The sequence below is a fragment of the Ambystoma mexicanum genome, chromosome 1p (assembly GCF_040938575.1).
Source record: "Ambystoma mexicanum isolate Mex_15411 chromosome 1p, UKY_AmexF1_1, whole genome shotgun sequence".
Classification (NCBI taxonomy): Eukaryota; Metazoa; Chordata; class Amphibia; order Caudata; family Ambystomatidae; genus Ambystoma; species Ambystoma mexicanum.
In genome coordinates this window covers 943,038,629-943,061,033 of record NC_090921.1, presented here as the reverse complement: position 1 = coordinate 943,061,033, position 22,405 = coordinate 943,038,629, and the positions used below count along the sequence as shown (strand labels likewise).

Here is a 22,405-nt window from a genome sequence, read left to right as displayed (position 1 = left end):
GAAAAGCGAGGATATCGAGGTAAAGGTCTTCAAGTAGGAGGCAGATGTTGGCAAAGTGTTTGGCAGAACGAACATTAAGCGTGGCTAGATGCAGGAGGTCTCCACCGTTGAAGGTTTTCTGAGGAGGGGTACAGGGGTGTGGTACACCAGTCAGAGGGGGTCAGGGACAGAGAATGAAAGGCGTAGCAGGTGTGGGAAGGAAGTTAATGAGGGATGGCAGTCACCAATCAAAGAGGAGGAAGTTGGGTTGAGGACCCTGCACCAAGATGGTGCCAGCGTGATTGACATTAATGATACACCTGGATGATGCAAAGCCTGCCAAGAGGAATTTCCATTTCGTGCCAACATTAATGGGTGAGGAGGTAAGGGGTGAGAGAGTAAAGATGCGTCCAAAGATTGGGAGAGGGGACAGAAAAGAGGATATCAGTTGTCTGGAAGATGCACTGATATGGGTGTGTAGGTGTCTGCGATAGGTAGGCTAGGGTTAGTGGTCGGGGTGTCTTTTCTTTCTTTTGTGAGAAGGGGGGTGTAGGTGATAGTGTAACAGTTGGAGAAGATAGGGAAGATGGTGAGTGCCATAGGGGCAGTGGAGGATAGTTGGAATGAAGAGGGGCTGCACAGCACATTCTGAACACAAACTCACCAGGCAGCCTAGTAGTTGCAAAAAAGACACAAAATGCGAAGTTATCAATCAGCGATCACAGTTGTAAGCCGTGAGAAGCATAGTCTGTCTAGTCGGAAAATCTGTGCAGAGTAGAATTTCAAACTGCAGTAGAAACACTTTGCAAACACTTCTCAGAAGTGCACTGAACGATTAGAGTGCCATTTATGTGACGTATCACATAATGTGGGTAGTCTGTTGTAATGTGCCACTTTTTACCCTCATTTGGTTGTATGTATCTGAAAGGAAGGAATGTGGACACCAGGAGGGTTTCCCAGGTGGCCTGATCATAAAGAAGAGAATACCTCTGATGGTCTACTGAGAGAGCATAGTTGGGTAGCACTTTAAGATACGTTGTTGTAGATTTAGTAGTGCAGTTTGCCAGATCTCCTGAATAACAGTAGCCATCATGACACTAAAATGAAAGAGCTAGATAGTGGGGTGGTAGCAAAACATCTGAAAGTCAGTTGCATAAACTGAGGAAGGGGTGTGGATGGGAGCAGTCTGAAGAGGGTAGGAAGCCTTAAATGTCTTCATACCTTGGGCACATATGTGTGGGTGGTGTAGGTGTACAAGCTTAGTGTTGGCAGAGAGGGTGCGTGAAACTGGATGGGAAGGATGGGGATTAGTTTAGGGACTATGTGTAGGAAGAGGGTAGGAAAACAAAGTCTTGGTACCTTAGGAGGGCGAAGAGCAACGGGTATGGCAGTGGTAAGCATAGGAACTTTGTGTTAGCACAAAGGGTGGAAGAAATCAGACGGGAAAGGGGATCAGCTTAGTTACTAGGTGACAGCAAAAAGATGGGAGAATCAAGATGGGAAGGATAATGGCCATAGGTAAAAAAAAGAAATGTGTAGAGTACGGATGCGTAAATAACCAGATCGGAAAGATGCAGATCCACCTAGGAACTAGGCGATAGCAGAAAGGTTGGGAGAAACTGGATGAGAGCTGAGTGGAGTATAGTCTGAAGAATATGGAGTGATGAATAGATTAGAAGCTGGGCAAAAAGGGTGATGGGGTGGGGGGGTAGGTCTAAGGGAGATAGAGGCATGGAAATCTACCTTGAACTGTAAACTGGAGCAGGATGGTCAGCAACAAGGATGAAGGCCAAGGAAATTGTAGTAGCACTGAAAGTTGAGGGGTGACCAGAGGGAATGTAAATAGCAGGCAAAAGGCTTGAAGGCAAGATGCCTCTCAAAGAAGCAGATGATGCCCAGGTTTCTGAAGGTTAGGAAGTGTAGTGTGAAGATGAGGTAAATCAGGAAAGATATGGGGAAAGCCGCCTTAAGTGCATCCTGAAAAGGAAAGAAGATGAGCCTACCAGCATCTAGCCGGCAGGGGAGATGAGAGGTGGGTGCATGGGAATATCTCCGATGGGATGAGTGGGAGTGAGGGGCAGAGGTGCACAGGGAGCAGACTGAATTGGCATGAGGCCTTTGATAGAAGTGAGGTGAAAGCCAGGTAAAAGACGGTGGAAGACGGGGAGAATGGTGGAAGGTGCACAAATCTGTATGCGCTGCCCCATGTGGAGGCATTGCTGCTGGTGGAAAACCTGGTTGCTGTGTGACCAAGGAAGCACAGGGAAAAGGGTTCCATGTAATATTGTCCCCTCAAAAATATTGCCATGTGAAAAAAATCGCTGAAAATAGTCCGTTTTCTGAGGGGACATTGTTACATGGAAGACACCCACGCAACCACCGCTCCCCCTGTCCATATATATATATATATATATATATATGGTGCATTATATAATGTCGCCACAACCTTTTCCCAGCAACATTATATACTGCTAACATACATATATGGATATTATTACCTGATACCGGTGAAAGGTGGTAGGGTATGTGAGAGCAATGGTGAGTGAGTGAGCGAGGAGTTAAGGAACGAGTTGCGCGTTCCGGAGGAGGTAGACCTTTGAGATGATAGCCAGAAGGGGCATGATTAGAGAGAACCCTGTGAAGTGCCAGAGAGGAAAAAACGAGTGGGGGGAGAAAGTTCATACATACAAGGAAACAAACAGATGGAGATCTACACAGGTAGCATGAGTAGCAGCAGGATAAACTGTTGCATCAGTGAAAAGAGGCAAGTACTCCCAATAAGCAATGGATATCGGCCACTAGAAGAGGGATGGAGTTGGGCAGATTGGAGGGAACTGTGAGTTCGGCATTCCCGTTTCTGACAAACTTTAGGGATGTAAGGCATGGGTCACATGTTCCAATCTGGCTCAATCCCTCCTTGGGGCTGGTCAGAGTATGTTCTGGGGACAAGAAAGCGATCAGCAGGCTGGTTTATGATGCAGGTGTGCGGGCAGCAGTCACCATGGTATGCGGCTGCTGAATTGGAGCCAGTGCAAGAAGTTCCCAGCACTCGTTCTCTAGCCCAGGGGTGACGAGAGGCGGCAAAGCCTCCAGTAACTCCACCAACTATACGCAAGAATAAAGTGTCTGCTAATAAAACACACCTTCCTCTATGGACAACACAACACAGCTCTTATCTTAACAACGGGATGTTGATAAGGGTCTTAAGTGGGATTTCCATATGGAGTCGAATCACCATTTTACTCTTTGTCTAAAGATGACCATTGCAATAATTTGGACATGTAACTGAAAGGAATGTGAATTGTAGTCGGACCACAGAGCAGGAGCAGGTCTCAAAAATATCTTGTCAGCATTAAATAACTAATCTAGTTTGTGCCCCTCTTTAGGTTAGTAAATTCCAATTGTTTAATATTAATGCCCTCAATGAGAAATTACTGTTTGAGTGGTACGAATATAAACTAAACTACACTGAGTGTTACTCATTCAACAGTGTGAGGGGATTGGAATCTTTCTAACTATGAAATGAGGTTAATGCTTCTAAGTTCCAAGAAGTCAAAGATTGTTGGTGTTTTTGGTGACTATCTGTGCCAGAAAGCATGATCTGACCTGGGTGTTTACTTGCAGATGCTGCTGCAAGCGAAGGCGTGTTGGCGAGTTTCTTTAACAGTCTGTTGAGTAAAAAGACAGGCTCTCCTGGGAGCCCTGGTGCAGGAACAGTAGCAGCAGGAGTGCAGACCACAGCCAAAAAGTCTGGTAAGACACGCAGTTAAGAAATCTAGCTTTGAGTTTTATTGCCTAGAACGATCCAAACATTTGTTTGTTTTTCCAGTTTATTGTATTTTAAGGACCTGTTCTAATTGAAGCATGCTCTATTGCCCACTCCTAAACAAAAAGATAAATGAAGTTGGATTCAGTTCTAAAATCGGCCAGTAGCAAGATATGTCAACCTATGCTGATATGATTGCCTTGAGATATTGATTATACAAATAATGATTTTCATTGCTGGGAACAATGTAGCTATAGCAAGTAATGCAGAAATTGTTGCTTTGAGCATACTGTGGGTGTAGTAAATGGTGTATGAGTATTTTCAGTGCTGTAAATATAGCTATAGCCAATAGTGCAGACACCTAACCATTGCTGTGAATGTAGTTATTGCCATGGTGTGAAATTCCTACCAGTTTTATGAACCTAGGTATGTAGCCCTGGTGCTCAAAAACCTCAAACTGTCAACGTAGGTATTGCCGATAGTGTTAAAAACATTTTGTGGCAATCCAGAAAGCTAGACAAAGGACCTTGCACACTTCACAACTTAGTAACATAAGCCTAAACAAGCACAGCCCACTGAAAACTAAGATATGCTCTCACAAAAAGCATACAGTGAGTTGGTACGCTGGAGACCTCGCAGATCTTAATAAACCAAAGGGTGGAACAAATCTGCAGAAAAAGCATTGCAAAACTGACAGACATGTTGACTTTCATCAACTTTACATTTTCATCGAGGAAGTTGCATAAATCAACAAAGCTCAGAACTTTGAAGGTATTGAATGTGCATGATAGCCATAAAAGGAAATGTTCAAGCTTATCAAACACTTAAGAACCCATCAGCCTGCAGTACTACATGAATCCTATTACAACAGCGCCTGGGCTAAAATAAAACACTGCTATAATACTACAAAATACAAGACCACTCCGCACCAACACGTTCGGTGACCCTGATGAATTTGCTGTCCTTGTCACTTCCAGCAAAAAAAGCATCATCGGAAGACCTTTGCCCATCAGACTTCTACAAAGCCATCGTCCAAGAATGTCTTGCCTTCCTTATCCAATCACTTTCAACTGCTCCATAGAACAAGAACCTGTCCCGCACCTCTTCAAATCTGTACACGTCGAGCTTCTACTAAACCACTACAGTGAAAACAGACAACCCTGCAAGCTAACGCCAACCTTTCTTTCACAGTGAAATTGGCCAGATCAAATAATGTACCTGCAACTACTGGACCATGTGGAGACCAATAACGTCTTTCATGAGAAACGGCACAGCTTCAGATATTAACTGGAATAAACTCTCTAAATTCTCCTGAAAGGTTTTACTGCAAAAGAAATAGAGCAAGCCACTCTAAGCTCACTACTGTCTTCTGTTGCACACAGGACCATGTACATGCCTCCTTTCAAAGAGCTCTCCCCAACCCCCACATTCCATATCATTTGGATAACTTTGCGCTCTAGTCTATCACCTCCCCAACATCTACAGGACCCTACTTATGGAAATCCTCAGCAGCTCTGTTATCTGCTATAACTATGCAGATGACATCCAAATTATGCAACCTTGCCCAAGCTTCAACAGTACTCCAACCAGAGCTCGCCAGAAGCTTCTCTCTATTAGACTACTAGATGTCAGCTGACTAAACCTTAACCTGACAAAAAAACAGGCATTTTGATCTGCCACACCAAAACAATGCACTAGAGCAGAACTACTGGCTGCAAGTGGTCGTCTGCTCTCTTCCTACTACAAAAGACATAAACATCAGCTTTTTCATGGACAACTCATTCACTCCAGAACCTCAAATTAGTGCAGTACTCAGAAGCAGCTTCTTTCATCAAAGATTTCAGTGCAACATGCCATATCTGTAATTCCAACATAGGATGTTGGCAGTCATCACACTAGGACACTCAACAGGACTATACCAACAGCCTTTTGTTAGGCCTCCCAGATGACCCGTTGAACTGATGAGTGAGAATGTAGCAGTACGTTTTTGCTGGTGAGATTGAAAAGATGTGGAGATCCATCACTACGGACCCTTCGCTGTCTCCCAGATAAACTGATTCCATTTCAATACCCTTTGTATAACCCACTGAGCCTTCCACAGCAAGGGCTCAGATGCCACTTCAAGGACATTTGTACACTACATTCCAAGCACCACTTCGGTACATCAAGGAGACTAGTAACCGTCCCAGGCTTCAGAAAACTCCAGGAAGGAACCTCTTTGGCAGTACTAGCCACCAAAATATTGAACTTGGACCTGGATGACTATCCCCACTTGACCGACCCCCCACCCCCCCCAACCCACCCCCCTCTCCCTGGTATTCCAGAAAATCTAGAAAACATGGCGGTTGACTAAGCTGCAAGATGTGAAATGGCCCAGGTATTTTCCCTCTCCTTAAAACTAACTTGCATAGATGGGTCTTCCCAATGGTCCCTTCAGAACTGCCTGGTACAGCAACACCTCTGTAATCTCTTGGCAAATGCCTTGCACTCTAACTGCTAAGCAACCAGACTCCATTGATTTTCAGGAACTTAGACTCCATTGATTTTCAGGAACTTTCTGGCCTCGTAATCTGCCTCAATCAGGAATGGGTGGGGGGACAGCATGACATTTGCCTAAAGGCAAACTTTTTGTAGTTACAAAACAACTGAACAAAATGGTGGGCATGAGATGTCGGTATATGAAGCCCCCCCACCCCCCAAGACCGTTTCTCATATTACATCCCTCAATAACCTATTACTCATTCCTCTTCCCACTTTCAATTATAAACATCTTCTATCCACTGTGGTTAAAATCTCCATCACGTCTCACACCAAAAACCGCCAAACCCTAGACCTTCTCCACCAACTGTCCTCCAGCAATTTTGAAACTATTTTTGCTTTTGTAGCTGTGATTAGATTAGTACACACCCACGTGGCGTGCCCTTTGGATACACATGAGACTAATGCCCTCGCAGGCTCCCAGAATATGGGTTTGTTGGATCTGCACTCCTATGAAATTCCCTTTATCCCTTCTCTTGAAGAACCCAGTCCCAAGAAGCTGCCAAAATAAAAATAGTTGTGCTATGAGCAACTTTTTTTTTTTAAATGAATGTGTTAGAAATTCAGTGATTTGCCAAGAAGCTTTACATACTTAGTTGATAGTGATGTATTTTTATTAGAAAAATCTAATAATGTCATCTTGCTTTTTAGGACAGAAGCCCGTTTTGACTAATGTTCAGGAAGAACTAGACCGAATGACTCGCAAGCCTGACTCCATGGTAGCAGCAAACTCGTCCCCAACTGAGAATGAAGCTTGATGGTGCTTTAAAAACCTGCATATGTAAATGACCAAATAACTATGTATATTTATCTGATCATACCAAGAGTTGTCTGATGCGGAAAAAGTTATCCGTTTTCTTGAGGGCAGGCGGAGAAGATGATGGAACTTTAAGCTTCATTTGGCATGTCCAAAATGCAAATTCAGGAACTTTGCTTAAGAGAACCCTGTGTTCTAAACATTACCATCTAATGTTTCTAGAGAGCTATTCGATTTGGTGTTGACTGTGCTGCCTTTAACATTTTTAAGGAATACAGTAGGAAAAATGGAATGTGGAATTCAATTGAAGATACTTTTGAGAAAGCAACCCATAACTAAAAATTCTGTCAAATGTATTTTGTGGCACAGATGCGCGAATCTGATATGCTAGGTTAACCTCTGATAGAAACCCCAACACTGAGGCTTTGAGCAGTCCTTCAAGGGGCTCAGTCAATGGATTAGAAGCACGAGTTTGGACTAGGTGAAACGAAGACTGTTCTAGGTAGAGCAGTGGTTGATCCTGTGGGGGTCTATGAAATCACTGTTAGACAAATTCCTAAAACCTCTTAACATTACTCAGCGTGGGATTTAATCATGTGGTAAACTACATCTTTAATTTAATGAAAGGTGTAGAAAGCATGCAGATGCCTCTTTTGGCTGTGCTGACACAGGGATATCTACTACCTGCTCAGATCCAAGTGCCTGACACAGTATGTGTGTCATTAGTAGGTGCTTGTATGTATTCTGCACTGTAGAAAAGTTTTTATTTTTAAATGCTAGTTAGACACAACTATTTAATTTTAAATTCAGTCTTCATGGTAACTCATGCGTTTTTCTCCAAATGCAGAAAGTAATGCGCAACAAACTGTTTAGCCATAATGAAATGTGCTATATAATTAATTGCCAGACTTTTTTTTATTGTGTTTTACTTTGTTGCCATGTTACCTAATAAGATAGCGAGACAATTGTCTTGCGGTGTTTGACAATGGCTCATGTACAATTTCCAGAACATTTAGACCACATGTTGTATTTGAATGTACTTCAAAGTCAAGACACACAAATGTTATTTTTACACTATTATATGTGCACTCAGTCTTGTTTTGCTTGAAAAACTCCCTCAAAATTCATGATATTTTGCTGCCATGCTGTTATCCATCTTCCTTTCAAACCGTCATTCTGTTAATTAGGCAGTTTTTGAAATGGCACTGTGTACATATATATATATATTTTGTTGTGGCCCAGTTGCAAACACTACCAGTTTAGAATAGTAATTATAATCTATGCTATTAACTTCATTCTAGTTAAAGTTGTTTACTTACCACTCTTGTACTAAATCTAATGACTGAGCATTGCAACCAATCTCAAGGCTTGTTCATTTTACCATTGGCCACTATTTATAAATAGCGTTTCAAATCATGTGCTTGTAGGGAGAGGGGAGGAGGGTTGTCCTTGCTGTCATGTCTGAACATTATTTTTAATTCTAAACAATTACTTGCCTTCAACAAAAGATTGCATGTTTCTTGCACCAGGTTTATGATCTAACATTGAAAGTCTTTGTTTTTATATTTTAACATTTTTTACACATGTTGAATTTCTAAATCTTGTTGGCCTAAAATATGCAGGATGAAATGTTCGTAAAGCGCAAGCTTAAGAGAATGAAAATATCCTTTGAACTATGGCACTTTGGAAAATGAGAACATGAGCTGGATTTGTGTATGCCAGTATCATTAAATGGCGTTGCCTGCCTTTTGTAGAAACATCTGTTGCATACTGCGCTTGAAATGCTTTAGGTCTGAAAAGGTAAACATGAAATGGCTGCAAAGGTAATAATCGCTTAACTGAAGACCTCCGTACAATTTTCATAATTTATTTAAGTTGTATGTTTTATCATTTTAACTGGTGAGCACTTTCCATACAAACGTGGTAGAAAAATGTACTTTCATAGAACGTGTCTTGCTTAATGAAATTGATTCAGTTGAAGCAATTTCATTATGACGTTTATGATGTAATACTTTTATAAGAACGATTTTTAACTATTTTATTGGCCTTTTTTTTATTTCATGTTTGCTCTGAGTTCTTCAAAATGTAGTACCTCTTGTAGTAACCAACTTGTCCTACTGTTTGGTTGCTATTTTTCTTTTTAATATTTCATGCATTCGAACCAAAGGCAAAAAAACGACTGCAGAAAGCCTTTGCGTTTTAAAATAAACTGAATTGTATTTGCAGGATAATGATGCTGTAACCTCTTTGTAAGTATTGATTCACTTTTTAAAATGCAGGTATTTTGTACCTGAACCACTTATTTAAAACACAAATGTGTGAATCCTAACAGTGCTGTCATAATGCTGCTTAAATTTGCACTCGAAATGTAATGGCAGAGTGGCATTTCAAAAACTGTTTCAACTCCACGGTTGTTTATTTAACAAAGCCAATGGCTACTGCTCAGTACATCAGTTTAACAGAAAACATGTTTTTAAGGAGCTCGTTGTCCTGTAAACGTTAGTGTTTTTAATCTGTAATGACTGCACATGTATGGACAACCACCAAGTTGTATGGCTCCAAACCGGTGCAGAATACAGTCATGTTGTATTTGCTTATAGTGCTGACAAAAAACGGGATACATCTTTGAAATCCTGGCTTCAGTAATCAAGAACCCTGACTGCTTATGCTGTAGGCCTTTGTAGTTCTTTTTAGTTCCTCTTTGGGTTCCTTTTCATAAATAACAAAACATAGTAATTTTGCTTTTTCTGTAAGAATAGACCAGTATTTCAGACCTAGATCAGTTTGAGTAGATTGACATTTCCCGGTCTAAAGTCTGCACACCGACTACAGCTTTTAAGTTGCCTTTTATACTATCCCTGTTTCTCTCCCATTCTTTTTTAATTCATTATGAAAGCAGGTTGATCTTGTGCACTCACATGTTTGCATATCTTCTCAACACACACCATGTTGGAGGCATGTGCATACTTTTTTACTTCACATTGCCAACCCGGATGGTTATGTTAAAGCTGAAAGCACACAAAAGTTGTATTTTTAAAATATTGTATCTCCTATCGCCCTGTCTTCTAAATTAGTTGGATGGCCTCATGGCGCAATAGGGGACTAAACAAAGCATCCACACTGCAGTATAAAGTAAACACCAAAAGAAATCGAAGGCCCTCACACTTGAGCTTTTTTATAATCCATTAGCAGTCAACATTTGGTTACACTTGTAAACAGATATATTGAGGCTGTTTCAATTTTTGGGACTATGTCCGTCAGAAGCAAAAGTTGAAGCCCTGTCTTTTACACAATTCAGGAGGACCTCTTCTTGCAGTCTTACAGTTGCTTGTGTGACCAAGAGCATCATATATCTTCAAGGTTTAACACTGGCCAAACCAAATGCAACATATTCCCCCTACTGTTGGAGAGGGAAGAGGGCTACTTGTTGCATATATTGTGGACATCTGGGAAGGTAAGTCACTTCTGGAAGGAGGTTTGTGTGCAAATAAAAGAAATCGCAGGTGTCCAATTACCCATGAATCCTCCGGTGATATTACTGGGAGATACAGGGGATGGGATCCTACCCATGTCTGGTTAGCAAGCTGCATTAATTTACACTACCTGGTAGCAGTTAAAGCTACTATTGCTCGCAACTGGAAAAACGCAGAAGGCCTGATACTGCAAATGTGGTGGGTGAAGAATTCTGGTATATTAATAGTAGAGATTACAGCATTGAGTATAGGGAAATAAGAACGGTATCGAAACACATGGGCACCATTAATAAACTATTCTGAAGAAAGGCCAGGGGTGACCGCAGAGCTGCTCTTGATCAGAAGGTACTCCTTGCTGTTTTATCTCTAAGGCAAAACAAGAGGGTATATGTGATCACGTCTTGGTAGCTGATGAAATAACCAAGGGTTTAGAGATCCAAATATACAAGGTCCGTAAATGTGGCTGGTTTTTGCTATGGGCTCAGATGTGAGCTGTGTAATGTTTCATATGCTACGATGCAGTGTGCCTTATGTGTAATGCTGTGACAGTTAAATAAAATGGCTATTAATATACCCCAAATCCTTCCCCACCACATCTGCAGTGGGATGAGGGGGGTGTGGAAAACACTGGCAACATCTAAATATCTCTGGAATAGTGGGCACATTCACAGATGGCTGCAGGGCTCCTTCACCTCATGGTTAAGAACATAAGCTCACCAGGCTGCAGTACGTTAGTGAGTGACTCACAGGGAAATTGCTGCATAGATGTGTTTTCACCTTGCAGTAAAGAATCTAAATTTCCTAGCGGATGTCGGAAGCGGCCTCTTTGATTCTGTGTTGAGGCGTGGCTTGATTTCATGATGCTTTGTGGTCCTTTCCTCGAGAGTGTTTGGACCTCAGAGCTGAGATGAGTAGCGGATTGTAAGCTGTATCATTGTGACTGGGACCAGGATTCCTGAGCAACGCTGCTTTTACCCCTGTGGTGGTTCATGCTAAGTATAAGGCAGAGATTTGTATAGTAAGTTGAGATTGCATAGGTGGCCCATGCGAGCTGGTGACGGTTGCTGGACAGCAACTACTGCAGCCTTGCTTAAAGTTGGAAAGCACATTAAGAATGTAGTTGGGCTGTGGCCATCGGTGTGGCAAACTTTGCGTAGTCTGTTTTGTCAGTCTAATTATTTGATTTGCCTATCCCCTTTGAGGCCTTGCAGGGCTTGCGCTTCAGAAAAGTGGGATTTGTGTGCTGTTGCTGTGTGGAATATTGAGAGGAGGTCCTGTGGCAACAGTTGGTTAAATTAGGGCAACCAGGCAGTAGTGTGAGGTACAAATTGGTGCAGTCCAACTGGTGTGGGACTACACAAGACTTCTCTTGGTATTTGGTAACCCACCTTTTTTTTTCTCAATATAACATTTTATTTGCATTTGTAAACAACAAAAGCTTTGTTATTCTTTATGACATGCTTTTAAGTGAAACATAGTAAACCAGAAAGAGAAAATATGACCTTGACTGAGGTCAAAAGAACAGGAAAAGAAAAGGATGAGGGAAATATGGGGGGAGAGTTCCGGGGGAGGGGTTGTGGCAGACTCAGATCGAAGTTACAGGGTGCAGGTTCTGTGATTGCGATGGGGTGGACCGCCACATGCACAGGTCCGGGGGGTTGCTAGACTGTCAATCCATTTTTGTCAGCCAGCGGAGCGCTAGAGGCTGTCTAGCCACTCCCGGGAATCTCTTCACAAAGTCCAGGAATGGGCCCCAGGTGCTGTGGAACTTGTTTTGTTGCCCAGGCGGACCACCACGCGGGGATCGCTGGACCCTCCTGAAGTTTCAACAGCTTGGCAGTTGAGATATTGGCTGCGGTCAATAGGTGTGTGCAGAGGTCCGCCAGATCGCCAGTCATCGGGAACTGTCCTTCTCCCGTATCTACCAGTAGGACAATCCCCGGGTCCCACGGTATCGATAGGCCTGTGATCTGTCAGATTTGCTCCAAGACCTCCCTCCAGAACTTCTCCGCCTTCGGGCACGCCCAGAGGAGGTGGAACAGCACTCCTGTGTCCGTGCAGCCCCTCCAGGAATGTGGCGGGATTGTGGGGTTGCATTTTTGAAGGATTTCTGGTGTCATGTAACACCTATAACAGACCTTAATGGCTCCCTTTTTGTTCGTCACACATTTGGATGTCTTGTGGGTTCTTGTCCAGATGTGCTCCCAGCTGGTCCTGTCTAGTTCTCGGCCTAGGTCCCTCTCCCACCATGTCATGTAGGGCTCCTTAGATTCGGGGTCTGCCCTGTCCAGTAGCCTGTACAGGGTTGAGATCTTCCCCCCGGGTGGGGTTGTTGTTAGTGTGCGCTCCAGTTCTCTGTGCCTATGTGTCCTCATTGAGTCATGTAACAGCCAATGACGGAGTTAGGTGTAACGAAACCTCTTGCTTTCCGGTACCTGGAATTTTCTCTTGCAGTCCTCGAAGGTGAGTAGAGTCCCCTTTGTAGAAGTCCGCTGCAGGCTGCCTGCCTTTCACTTAGAGAAGATGTTTTGCCCTTGGCCTGGGGTGAAGTCCAGGTTCTCCCAGATCGGAGAGAGTGGGCCCACTGTGCCCCTGCAGTTCAACCTCCTTGCCACCTGTTTCCAGCTGCTTACCGTGTTCCTGGTGGTCGAGAGGGGCACCGGCGTTTAGGGGATGTTTAGGCCCTGTGATGTGGGAGGGATCCCAGTGGGTACTGGCTCCAGTCGTCCTCCAGCTTTAACCAGTTGGGTTTGTTAATGCCAGGTTGCCACGTGAATGCTGCCAAGAGCTGGGTGGCTAAGCAGTACCTTTCGACCTCAGGGACTCCCAAGCCTCCAGACACGGGGCTCCTGAGTAGAACATTCCTGGACACTCGGGGCTTCTTGCCCCCCCGTCCTCCCCAACAAATTTGAGCTTATTTGCTTGCAATTTCTCTTTGGCTTGTTTGGGAATTGCTAACGGGAGGGCTTGGCAGTGGTAGAGTAATCTAGGGAGCAAGTTAATTTTAAGTGCTGTGATCCTTCCTAGCCAGGATATTTCCTGATCTTGCCAGCGGGCCATGTCTGACTGTAGGTCCTTCAGCAGGGGCGGGTTTGTAGGTGTGTTCTGCTAGCTTCGGTAGGCGGACGCCTAGTTAATTTAGGTGGGATCTGGCCCATGGGATTGGGAGGCAGGCCAATAGGAAGTCCAGCGTTGCTTTCGGCATGTTGATGCCCAGTTCCATGGACTTCGTGAGGTTGATCGAGAACCCTGATGCTGCCTTGAAGCTGCTTAGCTCTTCCCATAGCGCTGTGAGGGATGTGCTTGTCTGCGTGTTAGCAGCACATCGTCTGCATATAGGGCCGCTTTGTAGGTATCGTCCTTGAATTTGAGGCCCTGGATTGCCGGGTTCTGCCGGATTCTGGAGGCGAACGGTTCCATTGACAGGGTGAAGACGAGAGGCGACGGGGCAGCCTTGGCGTGTGCCTCTAGTGATCTTGATTCTGGGGGATATGGCGCCATTGATTCTCCTGGTTGTGGAAGGGTGCTGATGGTTAGCCATCGTCCATTTCAAGAATTTCGGGCCTATTCCGTAGTGGTGCAGTCTCTCCCTCATATAACCCCAGTCCAGCATGTCGAACGCCTTATGTCGTCGAGCGAGGCAACCACTAGTTCTCCTCCAGTTCTATTGGCTGTCTCAATGATATTTAAGGTGCGCCTAATGTTGTCCAAGGTGTTGCCCCCAGGGATGAAACCTGTTTGGTCTGGGAGGAGCCCGTCGAGCCTGCGCGCTAATAACTTCGAGAAGATTTTGGAGTCTACATTAATTAGAACGATTGGGCGGTGTGACGCGCAGAGTTCTAGGTTTGCTCTGGGTTTTGGAATCAAGACTGTAACTGATTCCTCCTGTCACGCTCACCTGATTTCTGGCCTGGTTTCGAGTGCTGATGCCTCTTCAATGGTGAAGCGCAGGGCTCTGAAGATGGATAGGACGGGCCCCTCTACTCTGGCTAATCTGGCTCGCAGGAATATCCTCCTGTACGTGAAAAGGGAGTATTACAATCTGGTGGAATAATGCTCGAGCCTCCCACTTCCTTCCAACCCTCCTCGATACCCTTCCACGATCCCCCGTGAAGTCTCACCTTAGGGTCTGAAAGGACGAGCTCTCCATCCTGCTTCTGACGCAGGGGCGCGTTGAACCCAGTTACTTCACTGGATTGAGGTTGGATGGGAGTTCAGGTAAGCTTGATTATACTGGTAAGGCGCTGTAAAAGTTTGGTTGCAAGTTCAAAAGTTCAAGCTTTAAATAATAATGTTCATTGTCTTTTTCAGGTGATGAAAGAAGATTCCTTTGGAGACTTCTTGCAACAAAGCGCTAATGTTGATGTCTTTTCCCCATAGGGGCCGGTGTCCGGAAAATGCCTGGAAGCAGCAAGACCCGAAATGAAATGGGAATGACACAACAGGTAAGTCTTAGAAGGAAACTGAGCTTTTCCTATTCCCTTCCTTCTCTCACCTTGTGTTCTTGCCTTTTTCTCTCTAGGCTCTGGGAAGTGGCTGCGAATCCGGATGATCGCTGCTGAAGATGGAGGCGCCCAAGAAAGGTGAGAGAAATGCAGCGCTGCAGCGATCGGAGCGAAATGCTTTTAAAAATGATGTCCTCCTTTTCAGGATCGTCGGTGAGATGTCTCCGTGATGCAGGTTTAGCAGGTAAGGCCTTCTTCCTCTCCAATTCTCTTCTTATCACCCTTTGCAGGTGTCCCAGGATGCTGACAGGCGTGGCTGAAGTCCAGAAGCAGGAGCTGACACGGTGAGCGTCCAGCTGCTAGGTGCAGAACAACGCGAAGCACGTGTGGCTGTTCGGGTGGGGTTTAAATAGCTTTGGAGGAAGTTTCAGGTATGTATCCTTCACCGATCAGGTATGTATCCTTCCCCGACCACACCCGGGTGGAAAGTAGTCCCACAGGTAAAGTAGTCCATTCAGGCCTCAAGAGGGCCTGGATGTAGCAGCATGGTCTGCATCAGGTAAGTGCACATAAAAACACTTGAACACATGTCCAGCTTTATGAGCCTGGCGCCTAAGGCGCCAGGACTGGGGTCCAACATGAGCCTGGCGCCCTAAGGCGCCAGGACTGCGTCCAAAGGGCCCCAGCTTGGGCCCGCTGGAACTTCCCTGGGGGGGAATGATGCCTGCCTCTGGGGTTGCTGGGTCGGACCTGGCTCCTTGGAGGTAGGCATCATGACACCTCCATGGAGGGGGTGCAGGAGCCAGTTTCGAGGAAGGTGTTGAAAAGTGAGGCTAGGTGGGGGGCCATGATGTGATTATATTTCTTGCAGGATGGTGTGGGCAGACCGTCTGGGCCGGGTGCCGTGTTCTTCATGGAGCGGATCACTTCCGACACCACCTCCGGAGATATAGGGTCTTCCAGGGTGTTGTGTGGATGGCGGGGTGGCCTTGGAATCGTTCTCAGGTAGGCGGCGTGTGCTACCGCTTCCGTGGGCTTCCCTGACATTATTTTCCTATGGGACTCGGTCATGATGCTCATCTTTTCGGGGTCCGAGCAGCGTGGTGTCCCGTCTTGGTCCCGTAGGACTGCAATGTTGTTCCTGGTGTGTATTTTCTTAAGCTTGAGTACGAGTAGGCGGTTGGCTTTGTTGCTGTTCAGGTAGTAGTACTGCTTCGTGTATGTCAAATCTTGGGCTGTTCGGTCTGCCAGGTGCATTTCCAGGACTACTTTAGCTTTGCGTAGTTCATTCCATGACCTTGTCGATTGGCGTTTGTGGTTTGCCTCTTTCTGTTACCTCTGTTTCCAGTTCCTCTAATTTAAGCTGGTGCCGGCGCCTGTGTGCCGCTGAACAGTTCATGGCGACCCCTGGAATCACTGGCTTCATGGCATCCCACACCATAGCCTCTGTGGGCCCCTTTCCCACGTTCTCTGTGAAGTAGTTAATGAGGGCTTCCGACAACTCCTGACTGTCTGCAATGTCCGTGAGGAGATAGTGCTACAGCTTCCAGGCCCTGTGTCGCGGTGTTGGTAGACCCTCCGTCTGGAGCTGCGCTATGACTGGGGCATGGTCGGAGATCACTCCCAGGCCAATGTGGATGTCCACGATGCAGGGGAACAGCGAGCATGAGATGAGTAGAATGGAAAGACCCCTGTGGACATGCAAGAAGGTGTAGTCGCGAGCCTTGTCTTTCGCCAGGTGTTGATCGTCTCCGTCTCTCTCAGGAATTCTGCAAGTCACAATGCCTTCGTGAAGTCTGTTCCGGTGTGGCAAGGTTTTGTCGATGGTTGGGTCCGGGGTGAGGTTGAAGCCCCTCCGATCAGTAGTTTGCCTTTGGCAAAGGATAATATGACTGGCAGAATCCTACGTAGAAAGCGCTCCTGGACTTTGTTTGGGCAGTAGATTGCTATGATGGTTATTGGGAGCTCAACCAGTAGGCCTTTAATCATTAGCAACCTACCCTCGGGGTCCCGCTTGACCGTGACCTTTGTCAGCACCGCTGATTGACTGAGCAGGACTGTCGCCCCTCCTCTCTTCTGGCCAGAGGATGCAAAGTATCTTTTAGGGAACCTTTGGTATCTGACTGGCTGTTCATCCGCGGCCAGGAGGTGAGTTTCTTGTAGACAGACTACATCCGCCTCTAGCTGGGTCAGGTGGTGTTCCACAGACTTCCGTTTCCTGGGGGAGTTAAGGCCCAGGACGTTCCAGGTGATCATGGTCAGATTCTTAGTGGATGATGCCATTTCGAGGTGATCAGTTTGCAGCTGGTGGGTACCGTCGTGCTCCACTTATCACCAGCCTGTACGGACGGCTGTTCGTTAAGCTGGTTCCTGTATTGGGAGTTTGTCCCCCTTTCGGTGTCCGCACCCCCCATTAAAACGAAACTTAGTCATCTGGGCCAGCCTTAAACCATCGGGGGCTCCGACTAGGCCAACGCGATCCTCTGTAGGCGAGACCCTTAGGCCTCTATTTCGTGGCGGTGAGAGCTGTGTGTAGGTTGAGGTGTTGTCTGTCTTCAAGAGTTCGATGTGTAGCCAGCGTTTGTGGCTGGTGTCTGTATTTTTTTTTTTTTTGGTGATGCTTGTTGGCTCCAGGGGTCCTGGGTGTTGGTGTCGTCCCACCTTAGCCATCTTTGCTTGGGCGCTTGCCTTTGAGTGAGGGTCCCCTGATTCTTTGACGGCGCCTCTCCACCCGCGACCAGGACCGATAAGAGGCCTGCCGGTCTTCTTGGTCTGAGGGCTCGTCCTCCTTGTTAGTTCCCCCCCCCTGCAGCGGGTTCAGTGGTTTTTCGGCCTTCTGTAGTTTGTGTATGTGGCGGATGCTCTCGTTCCAGGGGAAAATCAGGGCTGTAGGGAAGCCCCAGTTTACAATACGCTATTTTCCCCTCAGCCATTCCAACACTGTTTTCAGTGCTTTCCTTTTCAGGAGTGTGGTGGTGGCGAGATCTTGGTAAAGGGAGATTGAGGCGTCCCTGAACTGTATTCGCGGGGATCTCCTAGAATCCTGCATGATTTCCTCCTTGACCTTGAAGTAGTGTACTCTTGCCAGGACGTCCGGCGGGGCCGAGGAGTTGATTTTAACTCTAGTTCTGTGGACCCTGTCGAGCACCAGTGGGAGTCGTCCGGCAGGTTGATTATGAAGCAGAAGAGATCGCTCACATAGTGCTCTAGATCCGTCTCCGGAATAGATGTGGGGGATCCCTCTGAGGCGAATGTTGTTGCGGCGGGAGCGGTTTTTCCAAGTCCTCCTGCTTGAGGTTTGAGTGCTTCGCAGCAGGCTTCTAGCGCGTTCAGCCTGTCTGCCCCCTTCTCAATTTCGTAGCTGTGCTCGCACAGGGTGGTTTCCGCCTCCATTGTTCTTGTCTCTAGTTCCCCCACCCTCGCTTCAAGCATTGTGATGGTGCTCTTTACCTCCTCGGTGCCCTTCTGGAATTCTTTGGTCAATGCTGCTAGGAGGTCCTGAAGTCCGATTTCGTGACTGTCTGAGTCGGGGCCTCCAGGGGTGGCTCTGCGTGTGTGTTTCCAGCATTGGTTTCCCCTAGTTCCATGCGCCCCCCCCTCCTGGATCTGTCTGTTGCAGGGGTGAATAGGAGAGCTGCAATGTCTGCTTGCTTCGTTGGTTTTTTCGACATGATGGGTGTAGGTCCGTGTCTCCGGCTGGGCTGGGGTGTGGTGTGATGAGGTCGCAGGTTGGAGACTGGGGGCCGGTCCAGCAATCTCGGGCTTGAGGATGAGGAGAGCTGTGACTGCTTTGGCTGCGCAGGCTCTAGATCATGCCAGCGTGAAGGGGGAGTGGGGTGCGTGGGTCCGCAGTGGTGGTTTCCCCACCGAGGGTTTTATTGTCCTGTAGGCCTGGCTCCCAGTTTGGCTGCGAGGTGCAACCTGGTTTTCGCCAGCGATTGGCCGCTTTGAAGCTTGGGCTTAGTAGGCGAGGACTACCGTCTCTGAGGGTGCGCAAGTGCCTTGTGCCTGGCTGTATTTTGCCTGCTCTTTGCTCCAGCGATGGGTGTTGGTGCAAGGGCTTGGGGGCACACAGTGGTTTATTGGCCGGGTGGTGTTGCGATTTAGCTCCCGGTTCTGTAGGGTGCCCTCCGGGTGTGTTGTTGACTGGGAGGCTCTGTGGCCGGCTTCAGGGTCTAGCTGTGAGGAGTGGCCTGGGGTTTGCTGGTAGTTGGTGGTGTTTAGGTGCTCTGAATCTTAGGGTGCTAGTGGTGACCTCGACCTCTGGGGGTGTGAGGGTGCCTTACTTCAGTGCATTTCATTCTGGTTGGTGGCTTTGTTCTGGTGGTGACCCCTCACCCCCGATGGTCTGTCGTGCGAAGGCCCTTGCCACTGTTGAGATGGGGGGCCGTGCTGAGGGATGGCTCCGGAGCTTGCTTGCTTCTGGTCCGGCGTTAGATGCCGGTGTGAGGGCTTAGGGATGTTCGCATTGGGCTGCCTCGCGGCTCCGGTGCAGTTATTTTCGTGGTGGGGGCCTCTGGTGCCCCTATTACTGTTAGTTCAGGGCTGCTTCTCCCCTTGGGGAGGGAGTTCTGTGAGGATATCTGGCTTTGTTCCAGTGCAGGGAGGAGGAAGGGGCTCAGGGCTGCTCTCACCCTCGCTGAGTCGCACCTTCCTGCGTTGTGGATACCAGGTTACAGGTTGCAAAGCGTTATTGCTGGCTTCCGGGCCGCGCTGTGGCTAACTGCTGCGGGTCGCTGGTTGCTGCAGGTCTGTGTTGGCTTGCGAGCTGTGCTGTGTTGGGGGCTCGAGGCGTTTCCGCCTGCCAGGTTCGGGCGCTCGCCAGGTCCAATTCCTTGGGGACTTCATGGTGGCTTTGTTCTGGCAGCAGCCCCTCACCCCTGAAGGTCTATCATGTGGAAAATGGGGACCCTTGCCCCTGCTGAGATGGTGGGCCATGCTGTGGGGTGGCTCCGGGGCTTGCTTGGCCTCTGGTCCGGCAATATGTGTCAGAAGGCGGGAAGGCTTGGGATCGTTTGCGTTGGGCGGCCTTGCGTTACAGCTGGGAGGAGGGAGTTCTGTGAGGGGTCGTGGCCTTGATCCAACGTAGAGGGGAGGAAGGGACTCGGGGCTGCTCTCACCCTCGCTGTGCCATACCTTCTCGAGTTGCGGGCACCAGGTCTGATCCCTTGCTGCAGGTTTCCAGTCAGTCTGTAACTGACTGCCAGCGGTTGTGAGCCGTGCTGTATCGGGGGCTCGGAGTTTCAGCTTGTCCGGTTCGGGGTCTTGCCAGGTCCAACTCCTTGCCAACGTGCCGGGGCTGGAGCGGGTTTGCCGCTTGCTGGGAGTCAGTCGCCCCAGGTGAGTGTGCGCGGGGGGGGAGGGAGTTCCCTGTTCGGTGTGTTGCAACGGCTGATACCGCCTCTGGTCAGGTGCTGCTACCCTCACTTTCCTCGTTTAGAGGCCAGCTGTGCTACGGGGTGTTCGGCTGCCGCTGGGTTCGTAGCATGGTGGCGACCGCCATTTTGGGCTACCGTTACACCCGGCTCTGGTTCAGACACTGGGTCTTCCAGGTGCCGAAGGGCGTTGATTTTTAGCTGGATGTGTGCCGCATCGCTTTGGCTTTCAGGCACGTCTACTAAATGCAGTCAGGGTGCGCTGTCACCGGGGCATTTCGGGTGGATGCGTGGCGTCAGCCGGGAGCTCTTACGGAGCCAGACCGACTGCCATGGCGCCAAGCCACGCCCAGCCCAGTAACCCACCTTTTAATATAGGCCTGTACTACACAAGTTGATAGTGTGACTGAGCAGCCAGGCTCATCCTAAGAGGGGTAATGTGAGCTGTGGAGCTGTATTATGAAATCAGTAAATACAGGTATCCAAGTAAACACTTACACACATAGTTATAGTATACATATTTATTTTTCTGAGGCTTGTGGAATCTGCTTAGATCACATGCTGTGCATAGGCCGACATCTAGTGGAAGCTGCGGAGTATTACAGTTTGTTTTTCGAAAGTCGAAAATGGGCGTCGACACAGGCGTGCCAGTAATACTATCCCTAGTGTGACGTCCACTGTACCCAAGATCCCTCACGCGTGTAGGATCCTCAGATTGTTTTTTTCCGCCATACTGGTCGGAAGCATCTTGCGGAGTTCCCTGGCCTTAGCCATACTTTTGCTGTTATTATAATTTTAATTCTTATTCATTCCCTTCCCCACCCCAACGTCGACCCTCAACCTCGACGACGGCTGGAGAAGTCATCGACCGTCGACTGCTGCACGACGGATCTGGGCCTCGGTAGGCCGCTGGCCTCGGCCCGGGCCTAGTAGGCCGCTGGCCTCGGCCCTTACAAGTAGGGAGAGTGGGGGGTGGTACATACTCTTCACTCTTGATATATAGTTACATTTATATATATTCCTACACTTAGCAGCCCGCTGCCTTAAGGTGCGTATGGAGGGTACCCCTTTTCAATTCTGCCCCAAGTGCAATCGCAAATACCCTTGGGTCGACAGGCACGCCACGTGCAATCTCTGCTTGCCGAGGGATCACCCCGAAGCGAACTGCAGAGCGTGTAGTAGGTTTAAACCTAAGACACTTAAGGACCGTTCGACAAAGCGTTGGGCCCACCACGCCAGGCAGGAGGCCATGGCAGCGGAGGGCGCCTTCAGCGATGGCAGCGACGCCGTACTTTCGGACGGCGAGGGCATTACGGCGTCGAAAGACAGCCGACGAGCGCAGGTCCCCGACCTCGGAAGGTCGTCCGGCAAGGCGGCTATGGGGAAGACCCCCGGCGACGCAAGCGCTACACACCTAACACACACTAAACACACTAAGACCAACCGGACCTCGACGACGTCGACTTCCCGGAAAGAGGCACAAAAAGAACGGTCCGACTCGGTGTCCTCTGGGCGCTCTCGATCGAGATCGCCTCACGACGCAAGGCAATCATCCACTCTTGCCAAGAGTGCCTCGCTACACACACTAACGGAAGTTCGATCGTCGGGAGACGAAGACGACTTCCACCCCCAGGCCGCGCTCCAAGATACCGAGACCGCGGTTAACACCAGTGAGGCCCCACGCCCGAAGCACACAGATACCTTTCCAGACCCTCGACGCCAGGCGTCGAAAGTCTCTGGGGCCCCCAAGGGACAGGGAAAACATTTTTCCACGCACGGAGAAGGGGGGAAACAGCGGAAAGCACAGCCTTCCACCCCTGTAAAGCCTAAGCAGACAAGCAAACACAAGTCTACCCTTGAAAATAAATCACCTGCTAAAGTAATACCCTGTTCCAGGGAATGGTCCAGTGAAGACATAGACAGGGTTATGTCTAGGATGTCTTCCTTGGCTGATTTTTATGATAAGAACCCAGAACACTTTCTTTCATATAACCCTCAAGGGGCCACACCCTCAGGCTCCTCCGATCCTATCCCGCTAAGTAAAAAGCCCCGGGTCGAAAGACCTGAACCCT

At 47.9% G+C, this 22,405-nt stretch overlaps 1 protein-coding gene across 2 annotated transcripts in view; it reads left to right on the top strand.

Moving 5' to 3' along the window:
• The window catches only part of DYNC1LI2 (dynein cytoplasmic 1 light intermediate chain 2), an 843,150-nt gene extending 833,879 nt beyond the window's left edge, over positions 1 to 9,271 (top strand). The window contains exons 12-13 of one of the 2 annotated variants that reach the window (XM_069653153.1): positions 3,604 to 3,732; positions 6,935 to 9,271. In XM_069653153.1, coding sequence (XP_069509254.1) covers positions 3,604 to 3,732; positions 6,935 to 7,041 — 236 coding nt within the window. In that variant the 3' untranslated portion in view covers positions 7,042 to 9,271. The remainder of the gene's footprint in view (positions 1 to 3,603; positions 3,733 to 6,934) is intronic. The other variant, XM_069653162.1, reaches the window with a different exon arrangement.
• Positions 9,272 to 22,405: the final 13,134 nt, after the last annotated feature.